Source organism: Nicotiana tabacum, chromosome 9 (assembly GCF_000715075.1).
Source record: "Nicotiana tabacum cultivar K326 chromosome 9, ASM71507v2, whole genome shotgun sequence".
In the NCBI taxonomy this organism is placed as follows: Eukaryota; Viridiplantae; Streptophyta; class Magnoliopsida; order Solanales; family Solanaceae; genus Nicotiana; species Nicotiana tabacum.
This window is the reverse complement of record NC_134088.1, coordinates 77,630,191-77,647,174: the sequence shown is the minus strand read 5'-3', so window position 1 is coordinate 77,647,174 and position 16,984 is coordinate 77,630,191. Positions and strand designations below refer to the sequence as shown.

At 41.2% G+C, this 16,984-nt stretch overlaps 1 protein-coding gene across 4 annotated transcripts; it reads left to right on the top strand.

The window, feature by feature from the left end:
* Positions 1–1,798: 1,798 nt before the first annotated feature.
* Positions 1,799–16,162, top strand: LOC107791606 (putative peroxygenase 4). 4 transcript variants are annotated; one of them, XM_075221760.1, is made up of 8 exons: positions 1,799–1,978; positions 2,078–2,173; positions 2,315–2,400; positions 5,514–5,684; positions 15,031–15,125; positions 15,376–15,501; positions 15,621–15,768; positions 15,898–16,162. In XM_075221760.1, exons 1-8 carry the CDS (start codon positions 1,945–1,947, stop codon positions 15,901–15,903), a joined length of 762 nt encoding a protein of 253 aa, XP_075077861.1. In that variant the 5' UTR covers positions 1,799–1,944; the 3' UTR covers positions 15,904–16,162. The 4 variants fall into 4 exon arrangements, with proteins under 4 accessions (XP_075077861.1, XP_075077862.1, XP_075077863.1 ...); XM_075221761.1 differs by lacking the exon at positions 5,514–5,684; XM_075221762.1 differs by lacking the exons at positions 15,031–15,125; positions 15,376–15,501; positions 15,621–15,768; positions 15,898–16,162 and adding exons at positions 4,688–4,816; positions 4,888–5,441; positions 5,751–6,417 and having other exon boundaries at positions 1,802–1,978; positions 2,315–4,613.
* The last annotated feature ends 822 nt before the right edge of the window (positions 16,163–16,984 follow it).

The window sequence follows — 16,984 nt, the reverse complement described above, 5'->3', positions numbered from 1 at the left end:
AAATATTGAGAAAAAATCTCCCCCTAAAAAAACTCTCGTAAGGACCATTGTAGATCCTATATTGTTTTTATGTGATGGAGAGATCCTCAATTTATAGAGGTCACAATATTTTTCTCCAAGAAAGATATATGTCAAATAAGGAAGAGATACATATATTTTTTAAGGAAAAGTAAAACAATTATGATCAATATTTTATCCTTCTTTCATGTAAAAGAATAAATCCAAATAAAGTAAAAAATCACGATAAATTCCTAATAATTTTCCCCTTTGGCCTCAATTTGTTTGACAATGCTTGATCCGCCTTCTTCACATATTCTTCGTCACTACTATTTGAGATAGTTAAAAATAGGCATGGGTTAAAAATTAGAGCCCCGTGCGTTAAAGGTGAGCACGGATTAAAAATATTGGAGCCTTGCATTGAAAGCGAGCAGAGTTATAAGTAGAGCTCATGCGTTACAAGTAAGCATGAGTTAAAAGTGGAACCTTGCGTTAAAAGTTAGCAAGGTTGAAAGTGGAGCCCATGCATTAAAAGTAAACATGAGTTAAAAGTTAGAGCTCAATTATGCGTTAAAAATAGTTTTTGTTTTTAATATGCAGCAGCATGAATTTTCAAAGTATGATTGAAATTTGCCTTCACATGTAGTACTCTTAACATTTTTTTATAAGAATCTTCATTATCGTCAAATTGGCTATAACTTGATCTAAACCCGCCTTAAATCTATCTTCGACCTCACTCTGAACCATTGCCTTTGATATAACTTATTTGGATCGAAAATAAAAAGGCGTCATGCGTAAACTAATAAAGTAAGCTTTGGCGACGATAAAGTAGACGACAAAGAGAAGTATATTAAAAGAGGCATAACATTCTAATGTGGTTTGGTCACTTGACCTATATATGAGAAAACTAATGTATAAAGAAGATATAAAATTATTGAGAAAAGATCTCCCCCTAAATGAAACTCTCTTAATGACTATGTTGTGGATTCTATATTATTTATCTATGAAGGAAGATTTTTAATTTATAGAGGTCATAACTTTTTTCTCCAAGAAAAGAATCTGTCAAATATGAAATATATTTTTCTATAAGGAAAAATAAATCAATTATAATTAATATTCTACTATTCCTTCAGCTAAAAGAAAAAAACTAATTAAGGTAAGAAAATAGGACAAATTTCTAAAACTTTAACTTAAATTTATCAAATTAAATATTGCGCCCGGCTCAAAGTGTGTGAGAACACTCACCAACAATAACAACAACAACCCACTAAAATTTCACTAATGGGGTTTGGGGAGGGTAGTGTGTACGCAGACCTTATCCTTACCCCGAAGGAGTAGAGAGGCTGTTTTCGAAAGACCCTCGGCTCAAAAAAAATAAAAAGACAAAAGGGGCAAAAAGGGAGACAATATTAGTATCACAACAACAACCATAAGATAAATAGGAACACCATAAAATCCAGAAGAAAGATGCGGAAGACAATATTAGTAAATATTAGTATCACCACAACAATCATAAGAAAAATAGGAACCTCGTGAAATCTAGAAAAAAGATGTAAAGCAAAAGCGATAGCTAATAAATAGGACCTGCACTAAAAAGAGAAATAGTAAGCCACAACATTCCCACTAGTTATCTTAGAAAAAAAACCCTACATAATTAATCCCACCATGTTACAAAGTAAGACACGACTCAACTACCTCGTAACACAAACTTCAGAATTCCAACGGCTGCCACCTATACAAGCAAGCAACACCCCGTATGTCTGCATCAACTATATATATCAGACACTTGTCTTGGGAATCCCACGTAACACAACGAAAAAGAGTAAAAGTAACCCCAACTTCACATTATTCCTTAAATAAGGCTTTAAATCTTCTACTTCTTCTTATAAGTGGATTTGGAATTCAATTCTTTCTTAATTATCTGTTGATCACTTTTAACAAGATTTCATGGCTTCTTCCTCCAGCAGTATTGATGAAGAGGGTATGCCATTCTTTTCTCTTATTTCTTCTTCTCGTGTTTGTAGCTTCTGTTTGAGTGACTGACTTCAAGAAATCATGATTCTTGGAATTGGACATGCAGGAATTGAGAAGCAAGAGGTAACCCCTTTGGAAAAGCATGTTATGTTCTTTGATATTAACAAAGATGGTGTGATTTACCCATGGGAAACTTATAAAGGTCTAGTTTCTCTTTCTTCTTTCCTTTTTCTGTTCTTTTTCCCACATAAAGTGTTTTCACTTATATTTCTGCTTTGAGGTTTGTCAGTAGTTATTTAACTGTTATTTCTTATTTTTTCCTTTTGGTTTTTGTATATACCAGGCTTCAGGAAAATTGGAAGTGGCGTTCTCCTCTCAACCGTTGCTTCAATTTTCATTAATATTGGTCTAAGTGGCAAAACTCGACCTGTAATTCACTCTTTCCCCCTCTATGATTTTGTTTCGAGAATAATTCTTCAAAATTGACTAATAGCGTGTTTGGCGAAGCTTCTCTAGGCTATTGCCCTTCTTTTTTTTTCACAAAAAATATATTTTTCTTCAAAATTGATGTGTTTGTTCAAACTTTTTAGTAGAAAAAAGTACTTCTAAGTAGAAGCAAAACAGTTTCGAAAAAGCAGAAAAAACGTATAATTCTTTTCCGAAACACTTTTAAAAAAAACATTTTTCAGAAAAAATATATTTAGAAATACATATTAGAGGGGTAAGTTGATTGTTAAAACAACTCGATTGTCATATATGTCTCTTAGGATCATACTGTTTTCCAATAATGATGATGAGCTGCAAAAGGCAAATATTGACAAAAATCGTTATGATGATTTAAATTATTTACTATGCAAAACTTATCTATGTGCAAATTGGTTGACGCATCACGCGTGAGGAACTTTGGTCAAAATTTTAGTCCATCCTTGAATTTAATATAGGATTTGTTTACCCGAAAAATCGGATATAGTTGAATTTATAAGTAGTTCTAAGGATATGTGATATAGCTTGACATAAATCGTACGTGGAAGTGGAGATATTTAGATTCTTGGCTATAGAAATGGGATATAAATTATTGAACTAGAAGAGTGAGTATGCAGAGTAAAACAAGTTTAAGAGATTTATTCTTCAATAAATAGAAGTATTCTTTTCTTACAATGTGTCAACCTGCTTGTGCTTGCAAGGATTTCCCCCTTTATAGTAGAGAGATCTTACTTTATTTATAATAAAAAATATATAGTGGACAACCCATGATGAATTGTCTCTTCCTCGATTCCTGCCAAGATTCTCTCCCCTAGTGCGGTTGTAACGGCTCCTATCTGCGAGCTCGACACTGGCTCGAGCTCGGTATTGGGTCGAGCCCTCGGTCTTGAGTTCGAGTTCGACATTCGGGTGAGTGTCAATCGGTCTGTGCATCGCCGACAACCTTCTCTTTGCCTTGCGGTTCAATTTGGCCATGGGCTTGATAATGATATCGAGCCGATTCCTCGATCGGTCTTGGAGCTCGAGGCTTGTTTTTACTATCCTCGGAACTTGTCTCGAGCTCTCACTTCGATCGCTTACCATTCAAACTCGATCAAACGTACGGAGGCCGAAATCTATTTCGACCGGATACAGATAGTCCCCTCGTTTCTCAGGAAGAATGTGGTGAGAAGCGACATGATTTTCGATGGCTCGATCGGATGACGTTTTCACTAGGATCGATCGTGACGTATGTGATAGTTGTCCCGTTGATTTAGTCTTTCAAGGTATTTAATGCGCATCAGACGGTGGTCGGCCACCGCTGACACTGAACCGCCACGGTATAAACCTATAAATAGCCATTCCATTTATCATTTACCACTTTTACATCTTTAATCTCCCAAATTTTCTTACTCTTTCTGCCTCTATTTCGCCGCTTGTAGAGCCACCTTCATCAGCGTGTGGCACCATCAACCTTTCATCTTCCCTCGCGTTTCTTTCTCTTATATCAATGGCAAAAACTTCAAAAACCGTACCTCAAAAGGAGAAAGCTTCCTCTTCACGGCCGTCCGGCGACAAGGCGCCGGTGGAGCCGCCTCCCCATGAGTATGTTCCTGGCCTGTGTACTCTGAAGATCGATTTTAAGGTTGAAAATCCTTCGTCGGTTCCGGGTCGATGTGAGCATGTGTCGATGTACATGTGCTTGATAACAGAGGGCCATCTCGAGGCCATGAGGAAAGACTACAACTAGGGTCCCGAGGTTGTGTTGCAAATTCCCTCTTCCGAAGAGAGCGTCATCACTCATGTGGAGGGGTTTTTAAGTGTTTATACTTACTCCTTCACGTTGGGTCCCGTCGACCCAGTGATCATTGATTTTTGCAAAAGATATCAGGTCACCCTCGGTCAAATTCATCCTTCTCTATGGCGCATAGTAACCTTACTTTGCTTTTTCTCCAACAAGACCGGGGGGCTGGATTTCACCCTAAATCACCTCATACGATTGTATCTACCTCAAATCTTTTGAGGACTAATCAGGCTTCATCGTCGGGCATCGAAAGCTTTAATGTCGAGCATCGACGAAGACAAAGATCGGGGTTGGATGGGCCGTTATATTTGGGTGAGGACCCGTAACCTCATTCCGGAAGAGAAGATGTCGTTCCCCGAGGAATGGAATTTCGACCGTAAGTGGTTTTCGTAAGGCGTTGTTTTACATATCTTTTTCTGATTCTATCTGATATCTTTCTCCGATATACAGCTACCCCCTGGATGCCATAAGCGGTACCCGACCTCGAGGATTGGGTTCGGAAGTTGGCCTCGACTTCCTCTTATGCTGAACGCGCTTGGCGTGATTTGGCAAAAGGTAGATGGCAGGCCAAGAATCACGGTAAGGGTCACTTCTCGTGTTCTTCAAAATGTTTTTTATGCTCCATCCGTTACCGATTTCCTTTCGTGCAGGTGTAACCAAGGATGTCGTTTTGAGGCCTTCGAGTGGTGAGGAAGGAACCAAGTCCCCGGTCCCGGAACCGGGGAAAGATAAGAAGCGAAAAGCTGTCTCTCGGTCAGAGGATACCAAGCCCAAAACTCGGAGGGTGAGGAGGAAGGAAATCGCTCTTTCGACGGACTCGGTCCAACGACTGAGAGAAGAAGAATAAGAAGAATAAGAAGATGATGCCTCGGCTTTGGTGATCCGATCTGCGAAAGCTATCGAGGTTGCCAGACCTTCTGAGCCGATGACGGCTATATCGGTCGGGGTCGGTTACGATACCCCAAGTCTCGATCAGAGCCTTCCGAGCGATTCGCTTGGGACTATGATAGTGGGTCATTTGCCTTCTATTCCAAACTTTTCTGAGGAGGCGTTAAAGGAAGCTCGAGAATTGAAGACCCCCGATATGGGAGGAGGCTCTAGTGTAGGGGACCCTTTTCGGGATTGCTTTGCTGGAGTCGATGATGCCTCCGATATTAGTGACGCTTCTTTTCTCCTAGAAGAGGCCCAACATTTCATTTCTCGGGTAAAGATTTTATTGTGCTTGGTTTCTCCGTTCTTTTCTAAACTTGACTTGTGTTTTTTCCCTACTGTGCAGGCCATTAGCAGGTTTCGAGTTGACCTCAGCCAGTGTGAGGTCGAGCTTCAGAAGGTCTCGGGGGAGAGAGATGCTCTGCGGCTTCTTTGCAGCCAAAAGGACGAGGTTATAAATGACCTCCAAGCAGATTTGGCTAAGGCTCATGAAGAAGAGGCCGAACTAGATAAGCAGGTGAGCCTCATTCTGTTAGAATATGGGTTTGACCCAACTATGGAAGCTAACCCTTCGTTATCTCAGCTGCACCAAAAGGTTGAAAAGATAGGGTTGCTTCGGGAAGAAGTCGATCAAATCAAGACCGAATGTGACCGGTGGAAGGAGACTATCGACCGCCTGACTGCAGAAAAAGAAACCATCTTGGCCAAATTATTATCGGCCGATGTTCAGCTTTAAAGCGTCAAGCAAAAGGGTTCGGCTCAAGCCAAGAGGATCGAGGAGCTTGAAACACGGCTTGCTGAGGCCAAGGAGGAGGTTTAGTCGTCGAAAGTCATGGAGGAGAAGTCCATTGTCGTGTATAGGGCTGATGCCGAGGCTGCTCAAATGGAGGCAAGAGAGGCAGCGGATACTGCCAACACTCGAGCACATTGGGTTGCCGAACTTGCTAAGTGTTGGTCTCGGAGGGAGACCCTCGAGGAGATACACGCTCGAGGTTTCGACCTTGCTGAAGAGATAAAAAGGGCTAAAGAACTCGAAGCTGAAGCTGAAGCCTTGTCTTCTGATGGCGATGATGACGATGATGATGATGGTAGCAAGAGCGGGTCCGAAGATGGGGGGGAGCCCGATGGAGAAGAGACCGCTCTCGATGATAACCTAGAAGCTTAGCCCTTAGCTTCTATGTCACATTTATTTATGTAAACCATTCTTGTATATCTATACAAATATCTTTTTCTTTTACTGACTTGCTTCGTGAAGATTTCATTCATGCTTTGCGGATGTTTTCATGAGGATTTAGGTGATTTCATCGAATTCGGTCTTCGTAGCCTTTATGGACGAGTGAGAGTTCGCTCGAGCTCGAAATAAAAGTAGTCCACAGGCTTAGTGGTCGAGTGGGCACTTGCCCGAACTCGAAAGATAAAAGTAGCCCACAAGCTGAGTGAACGTTCAAACTCGAAGTGAGATAGCCCTTAGGCTTTGATAATTGAGTGAGTGATTGTTTCGAACTCGAACTCAAAGTATATTAGCCCGTAGACTTTTATGATCGAGTGAGTGATTGCTCAGACTCGAAGTAAAATAACCCTTAGGGTTTAATAATTGAGTGAGTGATTGCTCGAACTCGAAGTAAGATAGCCTTTAGGCTTTAATAATTGAGTGAGTGATTGCTCGAACTCGAAGTAATATATCCTTTAGGCTTTAAAAATTGAGTGAGTGATTGTTTCGAACTTGAACTTAGAATATCTTAGCCCGTAGGCGTTTTATGACCGAGTGAGTGATTGCGCGAGCTCGAAGTAAGATGGCCTTTAGGCTTTAATAATTGAGTGAGTGATTGTTTCGAACTCGAACTCAGAATATCTTAGCCCGTAGGCCTTTTACGATCGCTTGTATCAAAAATCCCTTTGATGGTGGTTGGCCTTTAAGCCTGTTTGAATCATGAAGCAGGAAAATCTTTTCAAAGTGTGAGATATCTAAAAAAGAAGTTCTCCTTTATAAATCATTACACATGTGTTTGTATCTTGTGCCAGAGTTCGAGCAAAACTACGTGGGCATGGTTCGTTTTGACCATTTGGCCCTTACACTTTTTTCTATCGAGATCCTGTTTGTCATGAATTTGATATGGAGCAACTTTCTTGTGCCGAACTTAATTTATTCGCCTGGTAGCTAGCCCCCCAGTATTCGAGGTTGATTATGAAGGAGCCTCGGATACTATTGATCTGTCCCTGGGTAGCACATAGTTGTTGTCTCCTTAAAAACCATGCCGGAAAGACCCATTTGGGATAAAAGCCGAACTTAAGGGAAAAGGAGTACAACGCATGCTTTGAAACCAGAGGTCTTGATGTTTTTCGTCGAATTCCTGCAATGAGTTAGTGTCGAATATATGTATATAGACGATAGAGGAGAAAATCATACCTTAACAGTAATATCGTTTGAGAAGCGATATGTTCCAATTGTTTGGTAATGGTTTTTCATCCATTGCTCCAAGTTTATAAGACCCTTTCCCGATTATATTGAGGACTTGATAGGGTCCTTCCCAATTTGGGCCGAGCTTCCCTTCATTAGGATCTCGAGTGTTGACGGTGACCTTCCTTAGGACCAAGTCCCCGACCATGAAATGGCGGAGGTTGGTTCTTCTGTTGTAGTACCTTTCGATTCGTTGTTTTTGTGCAGCCATTCGAACCAGTGCCGCCTCTCATTTTTCATCCAATAATTCGAGGCTAGTATTCATTGCCTCGTAGTTCGATTCTTTGGATGTATGTCGGAACCTTGCGCTTGGTTCCCCGACTTCGACCGGAATTAGAGCTTCGGATCCATACACTAGGGAAAATGGGGTTGCTCCTGTACTGGATTTAGATGTTGTCCAATATGCCCTAAGGACTTCGGGCAAAATTTCTCTCCACTTTCCTTTAGCTTCGTTCAGTCTTTTCTTTATGTTTTGGATGATAATCTTGTTCGTTGATTCGGCCTGTCCGTTCCTGCTAGGATGATATGGTGTAGACAGTATTCTTTTTATTTTATGGTCTTCGAGGAATTTCATCACTTTACCGCCGATAAACTGTTTACCATTGTCGCATGTTATTTCTGCTTGTATCCCAGATCGACACACGATGTGGTCCCAGATGAAATCTATAACCTCTTTTTCTCTCACTTTTTCGAACGCTTGTGCTTCAACCCATTTAGAAAAATAGTTAGTCATAAAGAAAATGAATTTAGTTTTACCTGGGGCCGATGGTAGAGGGCCGACGATATCCATTCCCCATTTCATGAATGGCCATGGAGAAATGACCGAATGAAGTTGCTCTCCGGGTTGATGGATCATTGGTGCAAACCTTTGACATTTATCACATTTTCGAACTAACTCATTAGTGTCCTTATCCATGCTATCCCAGTAGTACCCTGCTCTAATGATTTTGCGCATTAATGGTTCGGCGCCGGAGTGGTTTCCACAAGTGCCTTCATGGACCTCTCGTAAAACATAATCGGTGTCTCCTGGTCACAAACATACCGCCAGTGGTCCGTCAAACGTCCTTCTGTATAATGTTCCATTTTCGACTAGCGTGAATCGAGCAGCCTTGGTTCGTAGAACCCTCGATTTTTTAAGGTTCGATGGGAGTTTTCCATTCTTTAAATATTCAATATACTTATTCCTCTAATCCAGGTTAAGCTCGTGAAATTTATTTCGGCATGTCCATCCTCGATTACAGATCTCGAGAGTTGAACGACAGTCCCCGAGTTGATCTTATCTTCCTCGACTGATGACCCCAAATTTGCGAGTGCGTCGGCCTCGCAGTTTTGTTCTCGAGGCACATGTTGCAGGGTCCATTCTTTGAAACGGTGTAGAGTTACCTATAATTTATCCAAATACCTTTGCATCCTATCTTCTCGAACCTCGAAAGTTTTGTTTACTTAGTTCACCACTAGTAAAGAGTCACATTTGGCCTCAATGACTTCTGCTTCCAGGCTTTTAGCTAGCTTGAGACCTGCAATCATGGCCTCGTACTCGGCCTCATTGTTAGTTAATCTAGTAGTTTTGATGGATTGTCTAATAATGCCACATGTGGGAGGTTTCAGTACGATGCCAAGCCCAGACCCTTTAACATTTGAAGCACCATCTGTGTAGAGGGTCCAAACCCCCGACGACGTACCCGATTTTAACAAGAGTTCCTTTTCAACTTCGGGTACGAGGGTTGGCGTGAAATCGGCCACAAAGTCCGCTAAAATTTGGGACTTGATGGTCGTACGAGGTTGATATTCGATATCGTATCCACTGAGTTCGACGGCCCATTTGGCCAATCGACCCGATAGTTCGGGCTTGTGCAAAATATTGCGAAGTGGGTAAGTGGTCAAAACTCATATGGAGTGACATTGAAAGTATGGTCTTAACTTTCTAGAGGCGCTTATTAGTGCAAGTGCTAATTTCTCTAAGTAAGGGTATCTAGCCTCTGCTTCCCCTAAGGTCCGACTTACATAACTCTTCTCGAATTAGGACGCCACTTAGCGCGATTTCCGATACCGCCAAGTATAAGTACAAATTCTCATCTGTCCTCGGAGTGTGAAGTGGTGGTGGGCTCGATAGGTACCACTTCAATTGTTCTAGTGCCTGTTGGCATTCCGGGGTCCAGGCGAAATCGTTCTTCGTTTTGAGTAGAGAGAAGAATTTGTGGCTTTGATTTGATGACCTTGAAATGAATCGGCCTAAGGCAGCTATCCGCCCGGTCAGCCTTTGCACTGCTTTCGCGCTATCCACGACGGTGATGTCTTCGATGGCCTTAATTTTGTCGGGGTTGATCTCGATTCCCCGATTCGATACCATGAAACCAAGGAACTTGCCCGATCCAACCCCGAAAGCACATTTCTCGGGGATGAGCTTCATGTTGTATTTCCTTAAGATCTTGAATGTTTCTTGCAAATGAGTCAAATGGTCCTCTGCGCGCAGGGACTTAACTACCATGTCATCAATGTAAACTTCCATCGACTTACCTATTTGTTCTTCGAACATTTTATTCACTGGGCGTTGGTAAGTAGCTCCTGCATTTTTTAGCCCGAATGGCATTACATTATAGCAATAGGTTCCGTACTTGGTGATAAATGAAGTCTTTTCCTGGTCCTCCGGGTTCATTCGAATTTGATTGTACCCGGAGTAGGCGTCGAGAAAAGTAAGGATCTTGTGGCCGGCTGTGGCATCGATCATGCGATCGATGCTAGGCAGTGGAAAAGAATCTTTGGGGCATGCTTTGTTTAGATCTTTATAATCTACGCACATTCTAAGTTTGTTCCCCTTTTTAGGGACTACAACTACGTTGGCTAACCACTCGGGATATTTTACCTCCCGAATTGACCCTATTTTGAGAAGTTTAGTTACCCCATCCTTTACAAATGCGTGTTTTACCTCGGACTGGGGTCTTCTTTTTTGCTTCACCGGTTTGAACCTAGGGTCCAAGCTCAGCTGGTGCGTTGTTATCGACGGTGGGATCCCTGCCATGTCTAAATAGGACCAAGCAAAACAGTTTATGTTATCGATAAGAAATTGAATGAGTTTTTCCCTGAGTTCGGGGGTCAATCCTGTTCCCAAGTATACCTTTCTCTCGGGCAGATATTCGATTAATATAACCTGCTCCAGTTCTTCGATCGTAGATTTGGTGGCGTCGGAGTCGTCGGGGAAGATGAAAGCTTGAGGTGTCAGAAACTCTTCCTCCTCATCCTCTATTTCCTGTTCCACCAGTTTGGTTGAGACTGGTGGCTGTGATTGCTATTTGGTTTCTCGTCTATCTTTAGTGCTCGATCTTTCCGAGACCGATAGCGTTGGTATCGATGTTACCTCATCGACCGCAAACATTTCCTTCGCAGCATGTTGCTCCCCGTATACTGTTTTCACGCCGTCCGACGTAGGGAATTTCATTACTTGGTGGAGGGTCGAAGGCACTGCCTTCATATTGTGGATCCAAGGTCTTCCGAGTAGGGCATTGTACCTCATATCCCCTTCGATTACGTGGAATTTGGTATTTTGGATGGTTCCAACTACATTCACTGGTAGAGTAATCTCCCCTTTGGTCGTTTCACTGGCCATATTGAAACCGTTCAAGACTCGAGCTGCGGGCACGACTTGATTCTGCAAACCGAGCTGCTCCACCACCCAAGATCGGATGATATTCGCAGAGCTACCTGGATCCACTAAAACACGCTTAACTTGAGCTTTATTTAATAGGATAGAAATTACCAGAGCGTCGTTGTGAGGTTGAAAGATGCCCTCTGCTTCTTCAATTCCGAATAATAAAGTGCCCTCTGGTACATAACCTCGAGTTCGTTTTTCCCCTGTGGCCGGTATCTTGCCGTACTTGAGCACGGGTCCCTGTGGAGTATCGACCCCACTGATGATCATATGAATGATATGCAGATGTTCCTCTTGTTTATCCCTTTTGCTGGCGTCCCTTTCTCTGAAGTGATTCTTGGCTCGATCACTGAGGAACTCTCGAAGGTGGCCCTCATCGAATAGGCGGGCTACATCTTCTCTTAATTGTCTGCAATCCTCGGTCCTGTGGCCATGCGTGCCATGATACTTGCACATCGAATTCGGGTTTCTTTGGGAAGGGTCGGTTTGCATGGGTCTAGGCCACCTAGTATCTTTGATTCTTCCGATCGCCGATACAATGCCCGATGCGTCGACGCTGAAATTGTACTCCGATAGCCGAGGTGCCTTTATAGGATCGCCATATTTATCGAACCCACTCTTGCTCATAAGCCCCCAAGAATTTTGTCCTCGATCACTCCTTCGATTGTTCCGAGCGGAATTGCGCGCTGAACCGTTGTTCATTCGATCTGCGATGTACGGTTGATATCGGTCTCTGTTCGACCTTCGTTCTCTGTCGATATCCCTCTCGTTTTTAATAGCTGCCCTGTTCTGGTGCATGGATCCGGGAGGAGCTCCCAACTGGTCGTTTTCGACCCTGATTTTTGACTGGTATCGGTTGTGTACATCCGCCCAAGTTATTGCTGGATACTCGATAAAATTTTGCTTCAACCGACGTGATGCTATTGAACTTTGCTCGTTCAAATCTTGGGTGAAAGCTTGGACGGCCCAATCGTCTGTGACCGGTGAAAATTTCATGCATTCCATTTGAAATCGGGACACGAACTCCCTCAGCATTTCATTGCCTCTTTGCTTTACTTTGAAGAAGTCCAATTTCCTTGTTGCAACCTTTATGGCACCAGCATGTGCCTTTACAAACGAATCCGCTAACATGCTAAAAGAATCGATGGAATTTGGGGGCAAATTATGATACCAAATCATCGCTCCCTTCGAGAGAGTCTCTCCGAATTTTTTCAATAACACGGATTCGATCTCGTCGTCTTCCAAATCGTTACCCTTGATGGCACACGTGTAAGAGGTGACGTGTTCGTTAGGATCGGTCGTACTGTTATATTTGGAAATTTCGGGCATACGGAATTTTTTGGGGATTGGTTTTGGCACGTGAGTTTTCCGTGCAGTTTTGATAGAGAAATTGGCATGAGGTGCGATGGAAATATGAAAGTGGGCCGAGACCCGTATTTTATGATTTTGAAATGCTGTGTCACATGGTGGCTTTTTGTCAGGACCCAACTGGAGGGTCATGACTAGCACCCGGTCCATACATGCCGAGCACCAACTTACATTTTATCTAACCTTCCTTATTATCTTTAAGGGCCGACAAGATAAATATAAATGGTAGACATGGATCATGAACATCCAACAACTCGAGGGAAAAGGCTTTTGTATGAATTTCTTCGAATCCAGCCCTTTTATCATTAGTGGAGCTCCCGAGATCTGATCGACCCCTGGAATTATATGTTTCTATTTTTTTATCGTTGGCTTCGACTCGTTTTGTGAGTTCCTCGAGCAATTTAGTAATTTCGGGAGTAGTCCCCGATTCTTGCTCGTTTGACTTCACTATGGCTGGCTCCGTTCTATGGGTGATTTCCCGAAGCGGATCGGGCTTCGGCCTGCTTTGTACCTGAGTTTGGCTCTGCAACTTAGCTATCGCTATTTGCTGGGCTTGTAACATCTTGAAGATCATCCGTAAGCTGACTCCGATCTCCTCCACGTTATGAGCGTCTCGAGCTACGGATCGAGTACCGCCCCGAATGCTTTTTTCCGGTTCGGACCGTTGGTTCGCCTCAAGAGCCACTTGTGAATTGACATCTAGTGGTACTTCAACTCGGATTTCAGGTACTTCGATTCGAGCTTCAGTGACATCGTTAAGTGGCCTTCCGGCCCTGGGTATCAAGTTGTTGGTTTCATCCTGAAGGCCGGCTTCGTGGTCGATAGGTAAAGCCATGAATCGAGAGTTTGCCATTGCTGATTCGGATTTGTAAACTGGTGCGTATTGCGGATTTGTATCAAACAACCACTGTTATCCTTAGCCCCACGGTGGGCGCCAAACTGTTTACCTGGAAAATCGGATATAGTTGAATTTATAAGTAGTTCTAAGGATATGTGATATAGCTTGACATAAATCGTACACAGAAGTGGAGATATTTAGATTCTTGGCTATAGAAATGGGATATAAATTATTGAAGTAGAAGAGTGAGTATGCTGAGTAAAACAAGCTTAAGAGATTTATTCTTCAATAAATAGAAGTAGTCTTTTCTTACAATGTGTCAACCTTCTTGTGCTTACAAGGATTCCCCCTTTATAGTAGAGAGATCTTACTTTATTTATAATAAAAAATATATAGTGGACAACCCATGATGAATTGTCTCTTTCTCGATTCCTGCCAAGATTCTCTCCCCTAGTGCGATTGTAACGGCTCATGTCTGCGAGCTCGACACTGGCTCGAACTCGGTATTGGGTCGAGCCCTCGGCCTTGAGTTCGAGTTCGACATTCGGTGTGAGTGCCAATCGGTCTATGCATCTCCGACAACTTTCTCTTTGCCTTGCGGTTCGATTTGGCCATGGGTTGATAATGATATCGAGCCGATTCCTCGATCGGTCTTAGAGCTCGAGGCTTGTTTGTACTATCCTCGGAAATCGTCTTGAGCTCTCACTTCGATCGCTTACCATTCGAACTCGATCAAACGTACGGAGGCCGAAATCTATTTCGACCGTATACAGGATTCATAATAATTGTCACCCTACTGAAACTTGAAAGTTAATTAATGGTGTAGTCCGTGCTCGCTTTCATGGTGGAAGGACGAGCAGATAATTCCGAAGCCCTACATTTTTTGTATGACAGGACACACTTTACATGATCCAAAAACGTGGCCTAGACCTCCGATCCCAAGAAGTCTATCTGACTTTTAATTTGGACAAAAAATGAAGTGAACTTGACTAGACCTCTTTTATACCAGATCAGATTGGGCCATCAACATGACTTCTATATATGTGGAAGTTTATGCTGTGTGTCATGACTCGTGTGTGTGACATTTTAAGAAGGCCGAAACGGCGAAACCTTGAAAAGTTGTTAACATTTGCCTATCTTCCCCATTTTTGTTTTTTTTTTATTACATTCCTAAGTAATGCACACAGATGCGCTTCTATCAGCAGATGTGAATGACATATTACTTTCTTACTCCATATCACTCTGGTCACTGTTTTGTTGATGGCTTACTTTGCATGGTCTGCTTGATTCTTCAGTAATTTTGATGTGCATGCTTTTTAATATTATATTTTTTGTCTTTTCAATTTCGGAATTCTCATATCTTCCAGCTAGTTATAAATGCAAGGGTATATTTACATTTAACAAGTGAGAACATAAAATGATAAGTGCTCGCACATGTTGATGAGCACAAGACGTGGATTCATGAGGAACACTTTAGTTTTAGAAGAAAAAAAATGAGTTGTAGAAACCGATGGACTCGCCCTTAATTAGTTAATGTGCCTGTTTATGTACAGGGGAAATGGCCTTCTCCTCTGTTTCCCATTGAAGTGAAGAACATCAAATTTGCCAAGCATGGCAGTGATAGTGATGTCTACGACACTGAAGGAAGGTACAGAACGTGTGATGTTCTTGGAATTGTCTAATGATTTATTCAACATTAATCGTGGTACATTATATCTGCATACACAGTCCAGTGTAAAAGAGTTTTTATGCTATTTAGTCACTTAAAGGATAACTATATGTATAGAACTGGTTCCCTGGAAAATAAGGTTGTTAAAACAACATGCTATAAAAATTATATATATAAATTAAATCATGTGTAAAAATCGAATTTTTATTTGAATCTTCACATTTTGAAGGTTCGTTCCTGAAAAATTTGAGGAGTTATTCAAGAAGCATGCACGAACAAATGGCAATGCCTTAACCGCCAGCGAGTTAGATGAATTGCTCAAGGCAAACAAGCAACCGAAGGACTTTGCTGGACAGTAATACTCTCCTCTCTATCTCAAGAACAAGAATAGAGTTTTATTAATTAGTTATGGCTAATTATTCTTTTCCTTTTAGTTAAAGAAAAGAAATAAAAATAATTGGATGGATTGTGCAGCATTGCTGCTAAATCAGAGTGGAAGGTGTTGTATCTCCTTTGCAAAGATGAACATGGCTTGCTGCCCAAAGACACAGTTAGGAGCGTTTATGATGGTAGCCTTTTTGAACTAATGGCCAAGGCAAAACAATCCAAGAAACACGAACGGGTAATTACAGTCATTACATTAATTTACTTCTATTTGCTTTTTAATGATGTTTTGCATTTGAATTGTCGATTTGTACAGGGGAAAAAATTGTACTGACATTATTCTTATTGCTACTACTTTTCATTGCAGGGGTAAATCAAGTCCTTAAAATGTGCAACAGATGTTTTCTATTTCTATTGGAGCTATTACCATGGTTTTCTTTTCGGGGTCGGGGATTGGGGTTTGGGGAGTGGGGAAAAAATAAAAATAAAAAACAGAACAAGTACACTTTGAATTTATAGAATTATAGTGGAGAGGTGGATTTCTGAGAATCAATACCTGTGAATATAGCACTATCTCGTTGAAATCAAGACTTGTTTAGTTCAATATGATATTTATAGTTGTTTGTGGTGTTTGTTTCTTTGTGGAAAATAGAAATACAAATTAACTTTCTTTGTTCTCCGTTCTGTATTACTTTTTCTTCTTTCGCTTAAGTTAGGATTGCATGAATTTTAGACATGGTTTTATTTGATGGATTTATCACGCAATAAACATCATTGGTCTTGCTTTGGCAGTCCGTTAGAAAGAATCGCATTTTGATATTTATATCTATCTATATTAATTAGGCCAAATACATATGTAGGCTCTCAAACTTGTCCCTTTTTGTCACTTGGACACCTAAACATAGGGTTGTTCCTATCAGGCACTCCAACTAAATTTATATGTGCCAATTAAACACCTAAACATAGGATTGTTCCTATCAGGCACTTCAACTAAATCACATATGTGCCAATTAAATTATTATTATTATTATTATTATTATTATAATACTCCATATTATGATTATTTTATATATCATAATATATTATTTCTATTAAAGCCAGATCGTCATTTTTTTTCTTGGCAAAATCGAAGGCAAAGTTGCTTGCCCTCTTAGGTTTCTTAAGAATTTCATGGTCATACCACCTTAAAAAATTGCAAGCAACTTTGCCTTCGATTTTGCCAAGAAAAAAAATGACGATCTGGCTTTAATAGGAATAATATATTAGGATATATAAAATAATCATAATATGGAGTATAATAATAATAATAATAATAATAATAATAATAATAAATCAACAAATTTTTCTCATGTTCACGCACCCTTTCCTGTGATAGTGTTTAATTGGCACATATGTGATTTAGTTGTAGTGCCTGATAGGAACAACCCTATGTTTAGGTGTCCAAGTGACAAAAA